At 35.3% G+C, this 17,957-nt stretch overlaps 2 protein-coding genes across 2 annotated transcripts; one reads left to right on the top strand and one right to left on the bottom strand.

Moving 5' to 3' along the window:
• Positions 1 to 759: 759 nt before the first annotated feature.
• On the bottom strand, positions 760 to 10,385 carry LOC128297962 (muscarinic acetylcholine receptor gar-2). The gene is made up of 4 exons (XM_053033682.1): positions 10,283 to 10,385; positions 9,902 to 10,115; positions 3,390 to 3,967; positions 760 to 3,251 (listed from the first exon to the last, which is right to left on the bottom strand). Exons 2-4 carry the CDS (start codon positions 10,006 to 10,008, stop codon positions 760 to 762), a joined length of 3,177 nt encoding a protein of 1,058 aa, XP_052889642.1. The 5' UTR covers positions 10,009 to 10,115; positions 10,283 to 10,385.
• Positions 10,386 to 14,977: 4,592 nt separating this feature from the next.
• On the top strand, positions 14,978 to 16,864 carry LOC128297749 (uncharacterized). Its single transcript, XM_053033441.1, has 6 exons — positions 14,978 to 15,201; positions 15,288 to 15,485; positions 15,612 to 15,830; positions 15,999 to 16,190; positions 16,254 to 16,484; positions 16,562 to 16,864. The coding sequence occupies exons 1-6, from the start codon at positions 15,100 to 15,102 to the stop codon at positions 16,625 to 16,627; spliced, it is 1,008 nt and encodes a 335-aa protein (XP_052889401.1). The 5' UTR covers positions 14,978 to 15,099; the 3' UTR covers positions 16,628 to 16,864.
• The last annotated feature ends 1,093 nt before the right edge of the window (positions 16,865 to 17,957 follow it).

Below are 17,957 nucleotides of genomic sequence, written 5' to 3'. Positions count from 1 at the left end.
AAAGCTTATTTTGCATGTATTGTTCACATATTTAGATGCTTTGTGTGCACTTGCATTGATTGAATCGAGCATTGAGAAACGCGGAAAAGGAAAAATTTCACTGTGCAATAAGATTAAATGATTTTTTTTAAGTTTTGGAAGGAGGAAGATCAATGGATCAGTATCAATGAAATGTATGCAATGACACGTGAATAGAATCATTGGCAAAATCAACATCAACAACAGCATCTTTATTTCGAAGGGTTCATTATCAAAGAGAATATTGGAAGAAATATTAAGTAGATGTAAGAGAGATGGAGAAAAAATATCGCAATTGAATATCGATGGCCATTGGTCTTGAGAAAGGTTAGTAACTTCTTGTACGTATGCGTATGTCAATGCGTCTGTGTTGTTATGCTTTATAATGGTGAAATGCAACGGCGCCCAAGGTATCTTGCAACTATGTATATAATCTTTAGCCTTCAATATTAGCAACAGAGAACTGTTGTTTGTTGTTGAATGGCACATGCGATAGAGGCTAAATGTGCTGTTTGATTTGGATGTCTATAATTGCATAATGGTATACTCATATTTAATTTGGCACAGCTGGTTTCCACACTTCTCGCCCATACTACATTTTGTTCTACTTTTATATAAGTATAACGTCTGAATTATGTTGCATTATACATTTTTTACATAATTGTTATTGTCCCATGCATGTTAAAATATGTGTCTGTTTGACGAATACATTTACGCTGCTTTACTTATTTTAGAATAAATTTAAGTCATATGCAAGTCTCCGCGCAATATGCGTGTAAATGTTTTCTTAAATTGTTGGTTTGCAAGAGCGTAGCAAAATGGGTTCATAGGACTGTTTGCATAACAAAGAAAATAAGAAAACATAAACAGGTGCTCATTCACGCAAGGTGGTGTTGAGCAAAAGCCCACAACTAAAGCCAGCACGTGGTATGGTGTCCAACAAGCTACGAACGCGCCCAATATGAATGAAATGGTTCGAAAGGCTTTCCTCGCTCTGTTTTCGGATTTAGATTTTTGTCTACAAACTCCACCAAAAGGACCATCGACATTAGGTTTTTTCATACCTGGCTTCAAATGCTTGCCGATCGATTGAATGAAACCTCGTTTACTTGAAGAATCTCGTTCGATGCTCACCATCGGTTTGTTAATATGCAATGCATTAAAGTTATTAGTTGCTGATGCCGAAATGTTGGTACATGTTATGCTTGTTTGACCCAACGATCTAGTCGGTTCATCTTCTGCTACCCCCTTTGAGTAATTCGAAACATCAGTATGTTCTACTGAGGTGTTTGTTTTGTCAACCGTTTCGTTGTTATACTGAGTCGGACTTCGATGTTCATCGGTGACATTTGCTCTCGATTCACTTAAATCGGTACTTATGGTATTAAGAACTGTCTTTGGTTTTTCGGGACTCTGTGTACTAACGCTAACAGTAGTATTGTATTTGTTATCCTCCTTGGCAACATCCCCATGCAGAACAGTTACATTCTCGTTCGTATAAGCTTGAGGAGATGTCGTACCCATGGTAAAGTAGGAAGGTCGAATGAGAACTGTTGGTGATGGTTGTTTGCATTGAGCAGTTGCGCGAATAAGTGCTTTCTGAAGCAGAGTAGGATTTGCAATGCTCTGTCCATTGTAGTGGCTGACTACTGATCTTGAATGATGTTGCTGTTGTTCAATACCAACTAGGCAGGATGCCAGTGACGAATCGGAAGGCAGATTTTCGAACTGCGGTGAGGGCATCATTACGGAACTTTCGTCCATAAAACGTAGATCAGCGCTATCCATACTTAACAGCGGATCATAAGTAACCATCGCGTCCGCCATGCTGGTTGCTACATTTCCATGGTCGATTTCCAACTGATTGTCACCTAACAGGGGAGTTTGGAAGCCGCAAGGAGGTGTAAAAATTGTAGACGAGGAATCCTCCATTATATGCTGCAATCCTGTAGCTTTACTCACACTGATTGTCATAGCCAATGATTCCAGTGCAACTGTGTACGATGAGGATGATTGGTCCAAGGTTTCCTTGCGCTTTTCAACAGTATGCTTTTTATCCAACATTAGCGGACTACTTGTTTCGCTTATTTTTGGTAGTACTTTTTGTTCAGACCCCGATATGGGCAATCGTTTGATAGGCAATATAGTAGCATGATTTTCAGATGACGAAAACGGTAGATTGTCAGTGTTGGTCGTCGTTGTACTTTCCTTGTATCTTGATGAAAATACTGAAGCTGAAGCTGCGCCTACTAGCAAACCAGCAACGGAAGATCGTTTGTTAGTAGGTTTTACAAATTGATCATGCTCTTGTTTATTCTTAACTGGATGTTCTTCATCTGAATCAAATGCAGGACTGCTAGAGCGTTCGCTTTTGTCCCCTTCTATTTTTTCGTCCTTCATGCTACTTTCAATCGCAACATGAGTTTTGCCACTGTTGCCGACGTCCGAACAAGCCCTATCGAACAGAGCAGATGAAGGATGTACAGATGCATTCTTGTCGTTCTTAAGTAATGAAATATTCGTACTAACTGCTGTTGAATGCACAGGGTCTGACGATTGCATCACTCCTGCAAATTTCCGCAGTGCTTCCTCGCCCGACGATGATGATGCACCACCTACCGTAACTCCGTCATGTTTCGGCATCATAGGTGCCATAGGCGGGATCGGTTTATCGGCACATAGCAAGGTACTCTGAGTCTTAGAAATTCCTATACCTGCTGTTCGACTAGCCATTCCGGTCATCGCACTGCTGAGTGCCACCATGGACTGCATTTTACGTTGCTTGGCCTCACTTTTTTTTTGCATATCATAGGCGGTCTTGTAGATACCACCGTACAGCACAAACAATACCACTAGTGTAGTCCAGTAGTATCCAATGATAAGTGCTGTGTTAAAGACGGGATCTTTCAAAAACTGTACTGCACATTGTCCCGGTTGTAAATCTCGATAGCCAACAAAATGTTCCCAGCCAAATATTGATATAAAAAAAAGCAGTGCTGGAATAATCCATGTGATAGTTACCATCCAGATGACTTTATTTTTGGTTCGCCAGCTTCTGTATTTGGCGGCTATTTTCACTGAACAAAATCGATCGATTGTTATTAACAGAACCGTATACTGCGACACCAGACAGACGGTATAATCAACCGACAGCCAAAGATCGCAGAGTAATGGACCCAAATCCCAGTAGCCCATTAGTACATACACCGTGTAAAAAGGCATGGATACAGTTCCTGCAAATGACAAAATTTAAAAAAATATATAGAAAAATAATTAGCACAAACCGATTCATGTGGCATTGTGATGCAGGTATTTTTTGATTCATGAAAAACAGGCAGGTCGTATTGCTGTTACAGGTATTTAATACTCACCGATTAGCATGTCTGTTGCCGCTAGCGAGGCAATAAAATAATTGCTCGGTTGTCGAATGCTTCGATCGACTATGAACGCTAAAAGTACTAATATGTTGCCACCTATAGTAAGAATTATGCAAATGGCTAAACAAATAGCAATTAGCACAGTTTGCCAAAGTTCAAATGGTGGCAGCACCTGCGATGGACTTTTGTCAATGATGTCTATCCCGTACGGAACAAATGTAAAGTTGATTGCATTTGGATTGGAGCTTTCGTTACCGGTAGGACTAGCAGATCCATTGTACCATTCCAAAAGGGTGAAATTACCGTAAGAAATCCAGTTCGCAATATCTCTAAAGCTGCCAATGACTGGGTTCATTTCATCACGCGAGATGTCAGCAGCAGATCTGAAACCATTACCACTTAATTTGTTATTCGTTCCGAGGGATTTAATAAATTCAGATGTAAAAACGGGAATGTTTTTTCCTTTTACGTCAAGATAATGGCCCAGCAAATTTAAACATTCTGGATAATTCAACAGATCCAAATGAGAATATAGCTCTCCACACTTTTTTTCTTGCCTGCGCTTCAGTTTCCTGTAAATAAAGTAAATTATGAAAATCAACAAATCATTACACAGGTAAAGTCAAAAGATATTTAATAGATATTTAAGATGTATACCAATTCTCTAATCATTTTCGGGTGAATAAAAAAAAGAAGTTAGATGAAATACTGTAGTTAGTAAATACTTAAATATGATATTTAGCCACAGATAATTTGGTACCAAATTTTAATCTTGTTTAACAATATATGTTCGGCGTAACTACCAACTTATAGACATGTGTCATATATGTGGCATGTGTCACGTACATGGTTCTACAAATAACCATTACTAAATTGAGATCGATTCGCAGATCGATTCGATATTGTTTCCTACCACTCATACTATTTCCTATTGAATAGCGGGTAATGTTTACCGAGTAACACTAATTGCATAATCATAGGCACCAACACGGTTAGACACTCAACACTTCGCTACTTGTTCTATTGCTTTATTGCAATGTATTTATTTCAAATATGTTTTAGATTATTCTTTAATATTTTTGTTTTGTTTATGTATGGTGCAGATTCTCTTTAAGTCTTTACGTATTCTAAACGTATGGCATAATACTAAAAGATATTGGTAAATTTTAGTACATCTAGCTTCATGACTTTTTTAATTTTTAGTTTTTATAAGACAAGTACCACTATCGATGCTCAAAGTTTTAAACATGATAGGAACAACATATTCGAGTGTTAAAATCTTCCAATATGGCCCAAATGTCCAAATACTGTTTTATTTAATAATGTTTTGTTGAAAACGTTATTCATTATTCAATCTTTGCATAGCAAGGCAAACTGAGATCGACTAATGGTTAGCAAACGAGAATAAATTTAATAAAATATTAATAGAATAAAAAAACAAACTCTTCGTAGACTTCTGACTATTATTCAGTACTGTAAATAAAGAATATTCGTTTTATTCACACTAGAATGAATAGTAGTATGAATAGAAAATACAAAGTATTCCATAATACAAAAGATATTCATTATATTTAGATTCATCAAAATAAGTTGTGCGTGTACAACTATTAAAAGAAAGTAGAAAATATCATCAACAGTTTAATAGTAGGTTAAATTATGTTACGTATTCACGTATTCCAATTTCATTTGACATTCATTAGGAATATCTTCAAAACCAATGTTAACCAATGCTCTTTTCTATCTATGAATAAAGTGCTAACTGAAAAACAACCATTTATTCCTTCTAACGTGCCCCTTCCCTACACATAAAAATATTGTAGTAATCCATCAAAATCTGAAAAGGAGATGATTGACTGCTAATGCTATCATGCTTGGTCTTGCGTAACTGGGAACAATCTTAAACTGTTTTATCGTTGGTTTAATACGGCTGTTAACTATGAAAATATAGCCATTTACGTTGCCTTTAAACATCATCACTGCTTCTATTCTTACTACATTTAATATTGCAATGAGGGTAAGAACCCTTGCCAAAGCGTAACCGTATTCTTAACGATTCAAAGAAGCGGGGATGATACAAGTGTATATGGAAACAGAGTAAGGTGTTTCGATTGGACAAACTTCTATAAAACCACCATGCTTCATTATAGTCATCTAGAGCATCATCGTTACATCACCATCAGTGTTATCATTATGTATATCTTTATGAGCGAGTCAGGGCAGTATGTATTCGAAAATGAAGTCTAAAGTGTGGCAGGCATGATCTAAAGCGTAGGAATGGAAATTTTACAGATTCTGATATAGACTTTAATTCAAAAAAAAACTGAACGTGACATAACCTTCATGCTCATGACGGTATTTTAGCTAAATAATATGTTTTTAGCACCGTATAAAATTTTTTATAAAACCTAATTAAAAATATATAGAGTGCGCTTCAAAAAGAATGCAAAAGTTAACAGTCAGTTATAAATAAAACTGTTTAACAATTGGGTAAAATTAGTAAAAAGCTGACTATATATTACTGGTAATGAAAAAATAAGCATGGCACGACCCTTTTTTCGAATATTCTGCGTTCTTGAAATTCACATCAGTTTCCCCTCGCTTGGTCTTGATTCATTGATACACCCCTTGTAATTTTCATTGAGTTTCTACATCATTCCCTTGTCACACAAATCTAAACAATCAAAGTGTAGATGAATAAATTCGAAGGATCGCATAAAAAAATACATTGTTATTTTACGCATTTGCTTTTTTATGGTTTTATTACGTGAATCAACGTGAATATTTCTAGTTTCTGGTACAATTTATAATACGAATTAAAATTTAATCTCTTGAACGTGTATTAAATTTTTTATTCAATATCCTTCTATACTCCATAGTTTGTATGATGTATTAAACGCTCGGAGTATAGCACCAAAACTTCAGATCCAATAATCGTTGAAAACCACCAGCATGAAGAGAGTTACTAGAATGTATTTCTCTCCTTAATGCTTTCATAAGTAGAATAAAGCAGCATAAAGAAAAAATGCGAAACAAGCAAGAGTAATGGAAAACGCTAAAGGCGAAATCGTTACATCAGAAAAGCATAAAACTATTCAAATCAGTCTTATGTGTACTGTATGGAGGCAGAAGGTTTGTATGGGAGCGCAAACATACCAGGAGAACCTGGGATAAATGTGTGTTTGTGTAAAAGCCAAGGATTGGAAGGAGTACATACGTATCTGTACATATACACAACAGTTATATTTACCGTACAATGACCTACCAAAAGAAAATGATAGAAAACCTTACTCGAACAGGGCGGCACAGAATAAAAACCAGATTCATTCATAAACGGTAGCTTTTAAACCAGTGAGTATTAAATCATTCCATGGCACTAGTTGCATAGCGTTCGAAAAGTACAGCTGACGCGGAATATACAATAGCTCATACACATAGAACAGTGCTAAATATATTGCGAATAGAATATTTCGAAATGTACGTATATGGGTATACTCTGTGCTACTGTGTCATCATACGTTTGCACTACATTACTATGTGTAATATGTATTTACAAAAAATCCAATTGATCGAAAACTTATCTTTCTGCAGAACAGATACATTTATGTACATTATTAATACAAACTATGGTAAATCAAAACTTGTACATCTATATTTTACGGTGTATTTGAAAACATTATTTTCATTTCTTGAAAAACGACCATAGCATATTGCTGAACATGCAGCTTCATTAGAATCAGAGAAGGTTTTTTCATCCATGGTACGTTTGGCAGTTCTAATTTAAAATCATTCCTGAATCGGAGAGGAAATGAAAATCTGCCTCTATAGAAGGTTCACAGGATCGATAATATTCGCGCTATTCCTGTTATCCTTTATCTTCCATCTGGATCTATACATGTTCCCCTTTATTTCTAATTATGTACATCTATGGCGAGATGAGTATATGTGCTAGCTGCGAATCGGTAAGCGTGTTCAGATGAATAATTAATTCAGAATCAAAAATCAATCTAAGCTATCTTATTCTATCCATCCGGTATTGACAGGAATAATTTAAATTGCAAGGTGAAATTCAGCATACAACACATACGAAAAAGCGTTTGAAAATCCTGTATATGTAGTATATGCTAAAAATAAACTAGACCGTGCTAAATCCTCGATGCGTTATGGGACAGATCCTGTTTGTCCAATCACAGCTGTGTTACCCAACGTAACACCGATTAACTACTAACAAACAGAGCCAGTGACAGGGACTTAGGAATTATACAATCATACATACGGCAAACCAGGATAATCTTGTGATAAGTATATTTAAGATAATATAAGTTCATATATACCACTAATATGTGCAAATGCTAGTAACAGTTTTGTCATTTCGAAGTTCTGGATACGGAGACGAACAGTTGAAAAATTAAACGAGAGATAATTGACAGCTCATACGTCTGGCTTAAATCTTCACACTAGCATAGATCATTAGATCATTTATATACGACCGTACATCTAGAATCAAATCTGAATCTTGATCGTGAAAGTTTGATGTGATTTTGATTTAATGCTATTAGCGGTTTCGCTTACGGAGATTAGCGACTAAAGAGTTGTTTTAATTCTAAAGCTACAATGCTTCTATGCACCTTAAAGTCTAGCATGAGATAAATTTTCTTAAGTTATATGTGTTTCAGCTTCATACAGCGCATATATTGTCGAACTTGAAGATCAAATTTTGATACCATTCACATACATTCAGTAAAGTCCTAAGCGCTTACTAGTCGGAAAATAATATAATTTATAATACAAATCGTTTCTTGTTCTTGCGCGTTCGTGCTCAAAAAACTCTTGCTTGTTTCATGTGTTTGTTTTGATCTGTGAATTTTTCTACTCGGAACTGTCAAAATTGCATGTGTATGCATTTGTACCAAAACAAGTGACGGACCCACACCTATACTCTATTAATCCTCCTTGAGTTTGCAGGCATTCATGTCCCAACCCCTACAAGTGTATGAAGACCAGATGGTCTCATCCCATCCCATAAATTGACAACTAAACCCAGATAAAATAGTTTTTGTAAGGACAGGTGACTGACTGGTTAAAATGGACAAGATTGGTTAAAATTGCTCAGGAACACATGCAGTAGTCATTGGTCGCCGTATCAAAGATATTAGTTTGTTAACGAATTAACTGCTTGTAAGTTCTCTCAAAATTGTTTAGCGTAATTGTACCGTTAACGGTACCAATGTGTGGACATTGATGGAGGGTTAGGGAATTTACATGTACATTTACATTTACATTTAACTGGAGGGAAAACGGTTTAATAAATGTTTTTGCACATTTAAAAAAAACATTCCAGTCTTAATTCCTGTAGACTAATTCGAATCAGTCAGCAAACCAGGTCCTTGTCTTGTCGTTGCTTTAGTGATAGCGACGCCGGACTTCACACGATGGAATCATTGCCAATTCCAGTAAAACTTCAGATATGTCATCAACTACTTTAACCAACTTTCAGATAATCAACTAGCACTGGTTGACATAGAAGGGCAAGTTTTTATTTCTTTAGAACGGAAAGGCCGTATGTACTTGTTTTTACCATGTAGCCGGATAGTCAGTCCTTGCTACGGTTGTTTGGTCTGGATGAAATTTTCCTCGATACTGTCGTGTGAAGACAAGCGCCGCAACACAACTAAACCGCGCCTACTAATGATAACTTTAAGTATTAAAAAATTCACATTAGATGGTAGAAATTTTCAGCTCAAAACTGTACAATACTAAAGAAAAATTGAACCCACGATTTAAATGATAGATATTTAGCCTACTTTCAAAAATCATGCAAGTCTCTAGTTTTCCTGTCGTTGATGTAGAAAGAACACTTCTTTATAATTTAATAGACTGATGACAGGACAACCACTTCAAAATCAACGAAACAGCCCAAGTCATGTTATTTTGTACTGTTCAAATATGCGTCGAAAAAAACAAACAAGGATGTAATTCGTCGTTAATATATTTTGCAGCGTGTTGCCACATCATATCGTGAACCGTGTTTTGTTGATTTTACCGTATCGTACAAGGATCACAGAATCAGACTGCATATGACTATCCAGAACATAGTTAGTTGCTTTTTAGATAGTTATATAATTGATGCATAGTTGGATAGTTAGAAAATTGATGCATATTGCACATACTCTCTTCATGATTGTATGAATTGCTTACATGTTATAACTTATTAAAAAAGGAATACTCATCACCATAAACTTATCAGGCATAGAGCTGATATAGAGGCATAGAGGCATATATATATATATATATATATATATATATATATATATATATATATATATATATATATATATATATATATATATATATATATATATATATATATATATATATATATTTATATATATAAATTGTTTTTTTTTAATTTAAGCCACCTATTGAAAACAAATTCTATCTAAACTGGAAAAATTTGAAATGCTTACGATAGGAATTGAAAAAGAATTCAAATACAATTTTATACGTACCATTGCGCGATAAAATCTGGATTGATTGCAAATATAGTGGACGTTCGATTGTTCACATCGGATCCATTGTATTCGCCTGCTGATGATACAAAGTTGTAAGCATCCATTGCAAGAAGCTTTCGGTGATTTTACTGACAAATGTTTAAATGCTTTGGGTCAGTTTGTAAAAACATACAGCTCTACCTGGCAAATGTATCGTCCCGAGAAGAAGGCGCTACAAAAAGATAATAACAAATGAGTTTTTTATATGTCTGCGATGCTATTGCATCTTTATGATTCGAATTAATATTAATAAGCAGGATATTGTCGATACGGCCAGGCCGTTCTAACGAAAAAAACCAGGATATTAACCATACTACATAGCTAACAAAAATCTAGTACCTTGTCTTTTTTCTGTAATTATCTCTTCTCTTTAAAATAGAGTGATTAGATGAGCATTTCGTGCTCAGCCGTAGCCGTCATTCCATCGTTGCTAATCTGTAATGAGTTAATTTAATAAAAAACGCGTTATATTATACAGTTATAATATAAATTCGTTTTAATCTTTAAACGCTTATTACCAGTTATTTTTTTACAAAACTATATTTGCCTCTTGATTACGATATTTATACCGCAAACTGTCCCCCTGTCCGTAGTGATCGTCATGACCTGTATTGTTGAACGGCATATAGTACGTTCTCACTCACTGGCAAGTGCCTGCCACAGGATCATATAAATAACGTCGAGAGTGATGCCTTGCATATCCGTATCATTTTATCGTATTCCTATACATTGGTTGATTATTAGCACTATTTGTTACAAATAGAAAGTTATTAAACAAGGTAAAACAAAACCGAAAACGGATTTAAAGCCAGACGAAAAGACGTGATAATTGCATTTTAGACGAGTAAATTAATGGTAAATATACCGGCATATAAATACAAATTTTACTGAAGTAGAGATAGTCCCATAATAGATTCAATATTGTGAAGTTCTAAAACCAAACACATTTAAATGTTAAATTTAGCATTGACGTTGCATTGACGCAATGCATTGAGCATTGAAGTATCTAAATTAAAAACTGCTACAATCTTCTAAGGCTCTATGTTTCCATGTAGTATAGCTTTAAGAAGCATGCCTTTTCTAGTGCGTCAGCATAACTCAACACTACATCTCTAGTTAAAAACCTCACTCGTAACTTGTGAAGAAGGTAAACTAATAACTACTATAATATTCATAGAATTCTTTTCAGTCTATTGCATAGAAGGGCAAGTGTGTTTTATCGCGTGCTAGCATCGTCTACCCTTTAAAGAGCCACTTCTCGTTTAACTCGAAAGAAGAAATCATAAATAAGGAACAATAATAAACAAAACAGAAAATTTGAACATTGTTAGATTTAAATAGTTATGCGGTGTTCTAGTATTTATTACAGAGAAACTGAAACATAGTTATTATGCCACATTTCATTATAACAGTTGAATGTGTTGAGTAAGGGGCTCAGTTTTGATATTTAAGAGTAGTGCTCTCCAACCTTTTTAGCGTTGCGGACCACAGCCTGGCTCGGTGCAACATATGATACATGGCGACGGGGGTAGTAGGGGTGGGGGCGCGGTTCGGAGCTTTGCTGAAACAGCCCAAGACCGCGATGAGGTTCTGATCTCTTCTTGATGTTAGCTCTATACACAATCATAGAAATAAAATGCGTAATAAAGCATCAGTTTTCATACATTAATTTACAAAAACTTAACTTATGGTTTTTCAAACAAGCGATATTAGTTTTTGTTGCTCCCGTGTTAACTAAATCAACCTTATGAAAACGAATGTTAAACTAACCGCATCATAGAAGTACCCTAGTTTACAGGAATTTTATTCCCTGCTGCTTGTAAATATATTCTCCCAAGCGTCGATGTGAATTTGAAGAACGAGCGGTAATTGCGTTAGTTAAATTTCCGCAATCAATCACACACAGGTGATGAAAAATATTCTGCCGTCAGAAGGATAACAACGTTAAATTTCAATTTCTCGGTGCTTACAATTTATAGCCCTGAGCGTTTACTAGCATTTTGCTACTGCTTTACTGGTTTTTCAAGTATTGTACCTTTTGGATAGTTCCGCAGGTAAGGTCCGTTATAGTAACGACCATTTAGATATTTTCAAGCAATCGACAATGACATTCAATTCAACTGAACCATTATCCATTGAACCATTGAAATCATTAGATAATTATTTGCGGGAAGTTTTAATGTTTTGATTTCAAATGAGCAAAACGGGCAGCTGAAGCTCAGCGGGTTATTCTGATCCTGATAATTGGAATAAGGTGTACTCGGATGATGGTTCAAGCGAATGGATGCGGTTCAGTCGCTTCAAAAACAATATTTTTGACTTTGAAAACTACCATCGTTTAGGACGGTTTAAATCGTTTAAACCGTGACCGTAGCCATTGATCCGTAGCCGTGATCCGCCAAGCCATTTCCAAACTCTTTTTAGAATGACTCAAAAAAGTAACATGTAACATCCATGAACAAGAAAATCTAAAATGATCCGAAAAAGGGAATCCCCGAGCATGCCGTCGTGTTTCAACATCAAGACTCAAAAACTATGCCTCGTGTTTAAAAGGAGACGATATGCAATTATAATTGCGCTAGATAGAAAATAGTTTTTTTAAACAAAAACAACAAACAAGTAGTTAAATAACGAACGCTGAATCAGGGATTGTTGCACAAATGGTAATATCGTAAAAGAAATATATCATTCACATTGTATAATTATAATTAGTGTTATTATTTTAGAGTAGAAAACCGCTAAGTCGTTTTTGCCATCATTACTTTATTGTAGAATGTGTTAAATGGTATAGAAGTACGTATAGAAAATTGTATAGGTTTATTTCCTAGACTGCTTTCCCTCGTATTTGCATTTCAAAGAACATGTAACGCTGAATTAATATGTTATTATATTCCTTCATGTGCTCGTTACGCTATTATCAATTGCGTGCTCGTTGGGGTTATGCTGGAACACATTATGATTCTCATCGTCTGAGAGTATTATACACAAACTATAATAACTGACGAACCAATCTTTACACCTTCCTTATCAATGCTCCATTTGGATGTTCAGAAGAATTGTGGTCAAATTAAGTCAATTGTAATCGATTCCTAATACTATGTCTATTTGCTCACTAAATCATCCATTTTACTATTTTAAGAATTAAGTTTTTGTTTTGTTTTTCACTTAAAGAAGAAGTTATTTTAAATCGTAAACATCAAATCACAGACCGTAAGCTAGTCGTAAAACAGTGTAAGGAAGTCAAAGATGAACGACAGTTGAGGACAAGTGTAAGAAATATTGATAAGACTATAGCTCCAAGAACATTTAAGAATAGATCATTGACCAGTAGCTGATTATAAACCAAACCGGACGGATGACGTTTGTTAAAAAAAACATACTGAAAATCGTTAAAACTAACTCCATTGAAAGCGTCACGGATATAATCACTGAAATTTACTTTATCAACTATTATAAAATGCCGTGTATCTACCCGATTCCCCCGAATTATAGTACAGAATTTCCACTGGTTATGAATAAAAATATTTATATGCTCTGACTCTTAATATCAACCTTCCATGTAGCTAAATAGCAAGGCTCGGTGGACTAAACCCTATATGATTACATTTGCAAAAAGTATACCCTTGTTGAGAACTATTTGATGGATTTTTGTTCATAAGTTTAATAAAACAGACATGTTTAAAATCAAATATTCATTTTAATTAATATGAAACAAAATTCAACATTATTCCAATTGAAAATAAAACTCGCTAGTGTGTTGGTAACGGCACCGTTCTGACACACGACAGGATTGGCCCAAAATCCCATCCGGACCAAGCCCTCTTGTCAAGGACTGAATATTTGGCTACATGGTTGAAATATGTACAGCAAGTCGGATATGGCAGGCATGACCTAATAGGTCGTTATGCCAAGACGAAGAGAAAGAATATTTAAATCGTTGTTATGTTTACAGGAAAACTAGCCCCTAGTTGTAAAGTTAAACGACTGTAAATTTTGTAGATTATATTTCAAAAGAACCCGTTTCAATGAGGGTTTTTTGTAACTCTTAATATAGATAAATTTAAAAATAATATTACTAAACTACAATATAGTATTATAAAATACACATGAAATAATAGAATCGATATATAAAAGAACCGGAAACGTTTCTTTCGTACTCTAAACATACTCTTTCATAAATACTCTTAAACAACAAAAACATACTCTTAAAGGCCATACTAGATTGTAAGTGCTGTGAAGCATTATAATACACAAAGTGCTCATGTTGCTCATGTAATCGGAAACAATCAATTTGAAGAATTCGATTCGCATGCATTGTATTGTTTAGAACCCCTCGGACCTTCATAACTAAAAATGAATAAAAAGTTTTTCTGCTTCTGAATAACAACCTGCACGTTGAGCTTGCATTCAAAACTTAAGCCAAAGTTGGCAGACGCACAGCCGGAGATGTATTTTTTAAGTTGTTCACCTTGATAGCGGTCAAGGCGCGCGTTTGTGTACATCTCAGGCGATCGTGCAGCTAGCTTTGGTACACATGTGTGCGTTTCATCGGTATTTATGACTAATCAGAAAATCCAGACGTAACGGTGAATTGAATAGCAAAGCAAAACAGATGACTAATAAGCAAAACTCTTAACGTTAATCACGTATAAAACTGTACCTTAATTGGGATTGGTAAAATTATATTTTCAAAAACCCGACGCGGTGTGAGTATTAAGATCAATGTTTCTTATAGTCCAAACTTCGGTCTGTTTTGTTGCTTCATGATTGTAATAAATTATATTGATTATCAACATGGAACCAGTTGGTACGTCAGTAAAAGTTTCCCATTTTGCCATTAACGTAGAGATAACTGCTGTTCAGTTCATAGCCTGTTAATCTGTAAACAATAAACAATAAAACAAATACCCACATATTCGTATACCCACACTACTACTGTAACCAATGGTAGTTCGCCTGTACAATCGAATTTCCGGAGATTATACCTGCGTCTTCGGGCAAAGATCATAGCCAGTGCATGATTGTTCGTTGAAATAGCAAGATCGCTGATTTTTTGTGGATAGTTGCTTTCGACATCAATACATATTTCGCAGCAGTATTCTGCGAATAACGAGTAGATTGTTATTCCTCTCAAACACAATACAAATAAAAAAAACATGTGTAAGCATATTTTATTGTTCATTATTGTGATACTTTATTGTTTCAATGCCTTTGAGGCACAAACTACAGATAAAAAATGTGCTCAAAATAATGAATATGTAAGTATCTGGACCATAGAATGTTGTTAACATAAGCTGATGATTACAACTATCTTCGAATTTTGAATATTTGTATCGTTTAATAGTGTCTAACCCATAGAGATTGCTGTTCGGGAAGCTGTTTAAGCTTCTCTTATAAATGTGTACCAGTGCCAGCAGGTGCTTCAGTGAGTACTGTATTAGTACCAGTCAGGCCAGCCCCAATAGACACAGAAAATCGGTTTGGAGGTGATGACGGCGGTGCCAGCTTGACCCAAAAAACATGTGCACTCAATGGAGAATATGTGAGTAAAAGCTGTAGTTATTTATCGTCCCATTATGTTTCTTTGATCATTATCTTCACTCTATTAAATTATTGTTTTTTTTTTTATAAATCAACTTATTTTTACCCTCCTTCTTTTTTTTTAAAGTGTTTAACGCATGCAGAGTGCTGTTCGGGCAACTGTTTGACTTTCTCCTATAAATGCGTGGCCTTGAATCCACCTGGCTCAACGGAGACCGTGTCTAAAGATTCAACGTCACAAAATTCAATGGTTAATTTTACGAATCGTGTTGGTGAAGATACTTCAGTAAACTCTGCAACAAATTCTCCTTCAACTCAAAAGAATTGTGCCGGTATTGGAGAATATGTAAGTTGTTAAACGTGATTCATACAACCTAATGGTGGTTATTTTATGTTTGCAAAATGTAAAAATTGCACATTCTACGTTAAAAATATAACAAACATGATATATTCATAAATGACATTTAAACTTTATACAAGTATTCATAAACTTATGATTCAATTTCTTATATAGTGTCTAACGTCTTCGGAATGCTGCTCTAAAAGTTGTTTAAGCTTCGCGTATAAATGCGTCAACAGGTATGACCTTTATGCTGGCGCTGATCTAAATCCATCAACATCTCCAATTTCTACCGCTAATCGATTCGGGGATTCATCAGTAGATCCAAACACAGGAACACGTAAATGCACATCCAATGGACTATACGTAAGTAAATTATATTAAAATATGTTTACCAATGCAATCAATGCTCATGTTTCGGACATACAGTGCTTCCACAATAAAGAGTGCTGTTCGGGGGCGTGCTACAAATCAATATGTTCTACTGAGATCCGACTTGGTGTACCAGAGTCGGAATTAACCCGACCATCGGTAGCTAATGGACCCTACATTCCCGTAAATAATTTGGATGATCTCATTTCTCGGTTTGGTGGACAAATTTCGACAACCGAGCAAAGTCTTCAGCGTCAAGAAAGGCGTTGTAAAATTATTGGTGATGTCGTACGTAATTCACCCATAAGTATATTAATTATCGATGTCATTATGAACAAACTAACACATTTCATTTATTGTTTCAGTGCAATCGGCATGAAGATTGTTGCTCCTCAAACTGCCATTCATACAGACGAAAGTGCGTCAATTAATATAAGTCTTACAGATTACAAATAAACACATACATTTGTCTGTACATTCGAGAATTTGTCAAAAAGCTCTGCTCATTATACCTTCGTTTTGATTTTATTAGTCAATATAAAATGAATGCAAATAAATATAAACAGATACGACATACATGAAATATCCTGTTTTCTGATTGTGTATACAAAAGCTGCATTGTTCACAATAAAACATAATTTATATACGGAAAAATACAAAACTAAACTAAAGAAATGTTAAAAACCTTAAGCCAAGAAATCATACCTAACAAAAATGGAGAATTATGCATACTGATTAAGAGCAATAGAAATTTGTGTTCAAATGTTACTAATAGTAGGGATAGTAAAACGATTGTAAAACTCAAAGATAGGCACTCATTAGCGGTTGATACTGTTGAATTTTACATCACCCAACCCTCCCTGAGAACGTATTTTACCTAAGAATTTGAATGCTATGAGTCAAACAAAGACCTTTATACTAACATATGGAACTGCTAGAAGTGTGTTGTTCAGGATTAGCAAGTAATAAAAAAAATAAGATGCGCTCTATGACTCAATCGTGAAGGTTGTAGTTGCTGTCACGTGGGTTTTCATACGGGTAAAACCTGTCCGACCCATTCCTCCATAGCAAAGACTTTGCATTAAAATCATACCAATTATGGCTGGCTTGACCTTATAGGTCGATACAAGAATCTTTCCCATATCAAAGACTATTGAGCTAAAGTCAACTGCCATGAGCTCTGAGTATTCAACTCTACTATAGCCAGCAGATTGGCGAAATAAAATTGATTGAATTGTCAAGTCTAGGGATTATTCATCCCGACATCCTGTGTCTTTCATTCGAATTGTTTTGAGTCCTCCATCTGGTGATTATTTTTAGTAAATCCTACCAAAAGTGGGTTCTTCCACCATTAAGAGAATGACTCCATGTGGTACATGGTGCTGGATCATCTAAATCCAGCATGCCGGTGACCTGCGACAACTAAATGTAGCAGTCTCAAATAATATAACATCTCGGCACCATGTCACCAGGTTTTTGCCCTGTGAGTTAACGTTGACCCCGTTATCTATATCGATGGCTCTATCAAAGCTTTTTACGAACTTTCTTCGATTGTTTCATCACTCAAAAAGTTTATTGAGGATGCAGATGAGGTACAAATAGAAATGTTTATTGAACGAACAAATCTTTTCCAGTATTGTTATTTGAAAATAAATTCTCCTCTTTAAATTGGCTTTGAGCTGCTAGATCGGTTGTCTATAGTCACCACCACGTCGCCGGAAAATACAAGGGTCAAAAAGAGACACTATCTATTATATGAAC

The sequence above is a fragment of the Anopheles moucheti genome, chromosome 2, assembly GCF_943734755.1.
Source record: "Anopheles moucheti chromosome 2, idAnoMoucSN_F20_07, whole genome shotgun sequence".
Taxonomy (NCBI): Eukaryota; Metazoa; Arthropoda; class Insecta; order Diptera; family Culicidae; genus Anopheles; species Anopheles moucheti.
The sequence above is the reverse complement of the archived record's forward strand: the minus strand, read 5'-3'. Positions and strand labels throughout refer to the sequence as shown.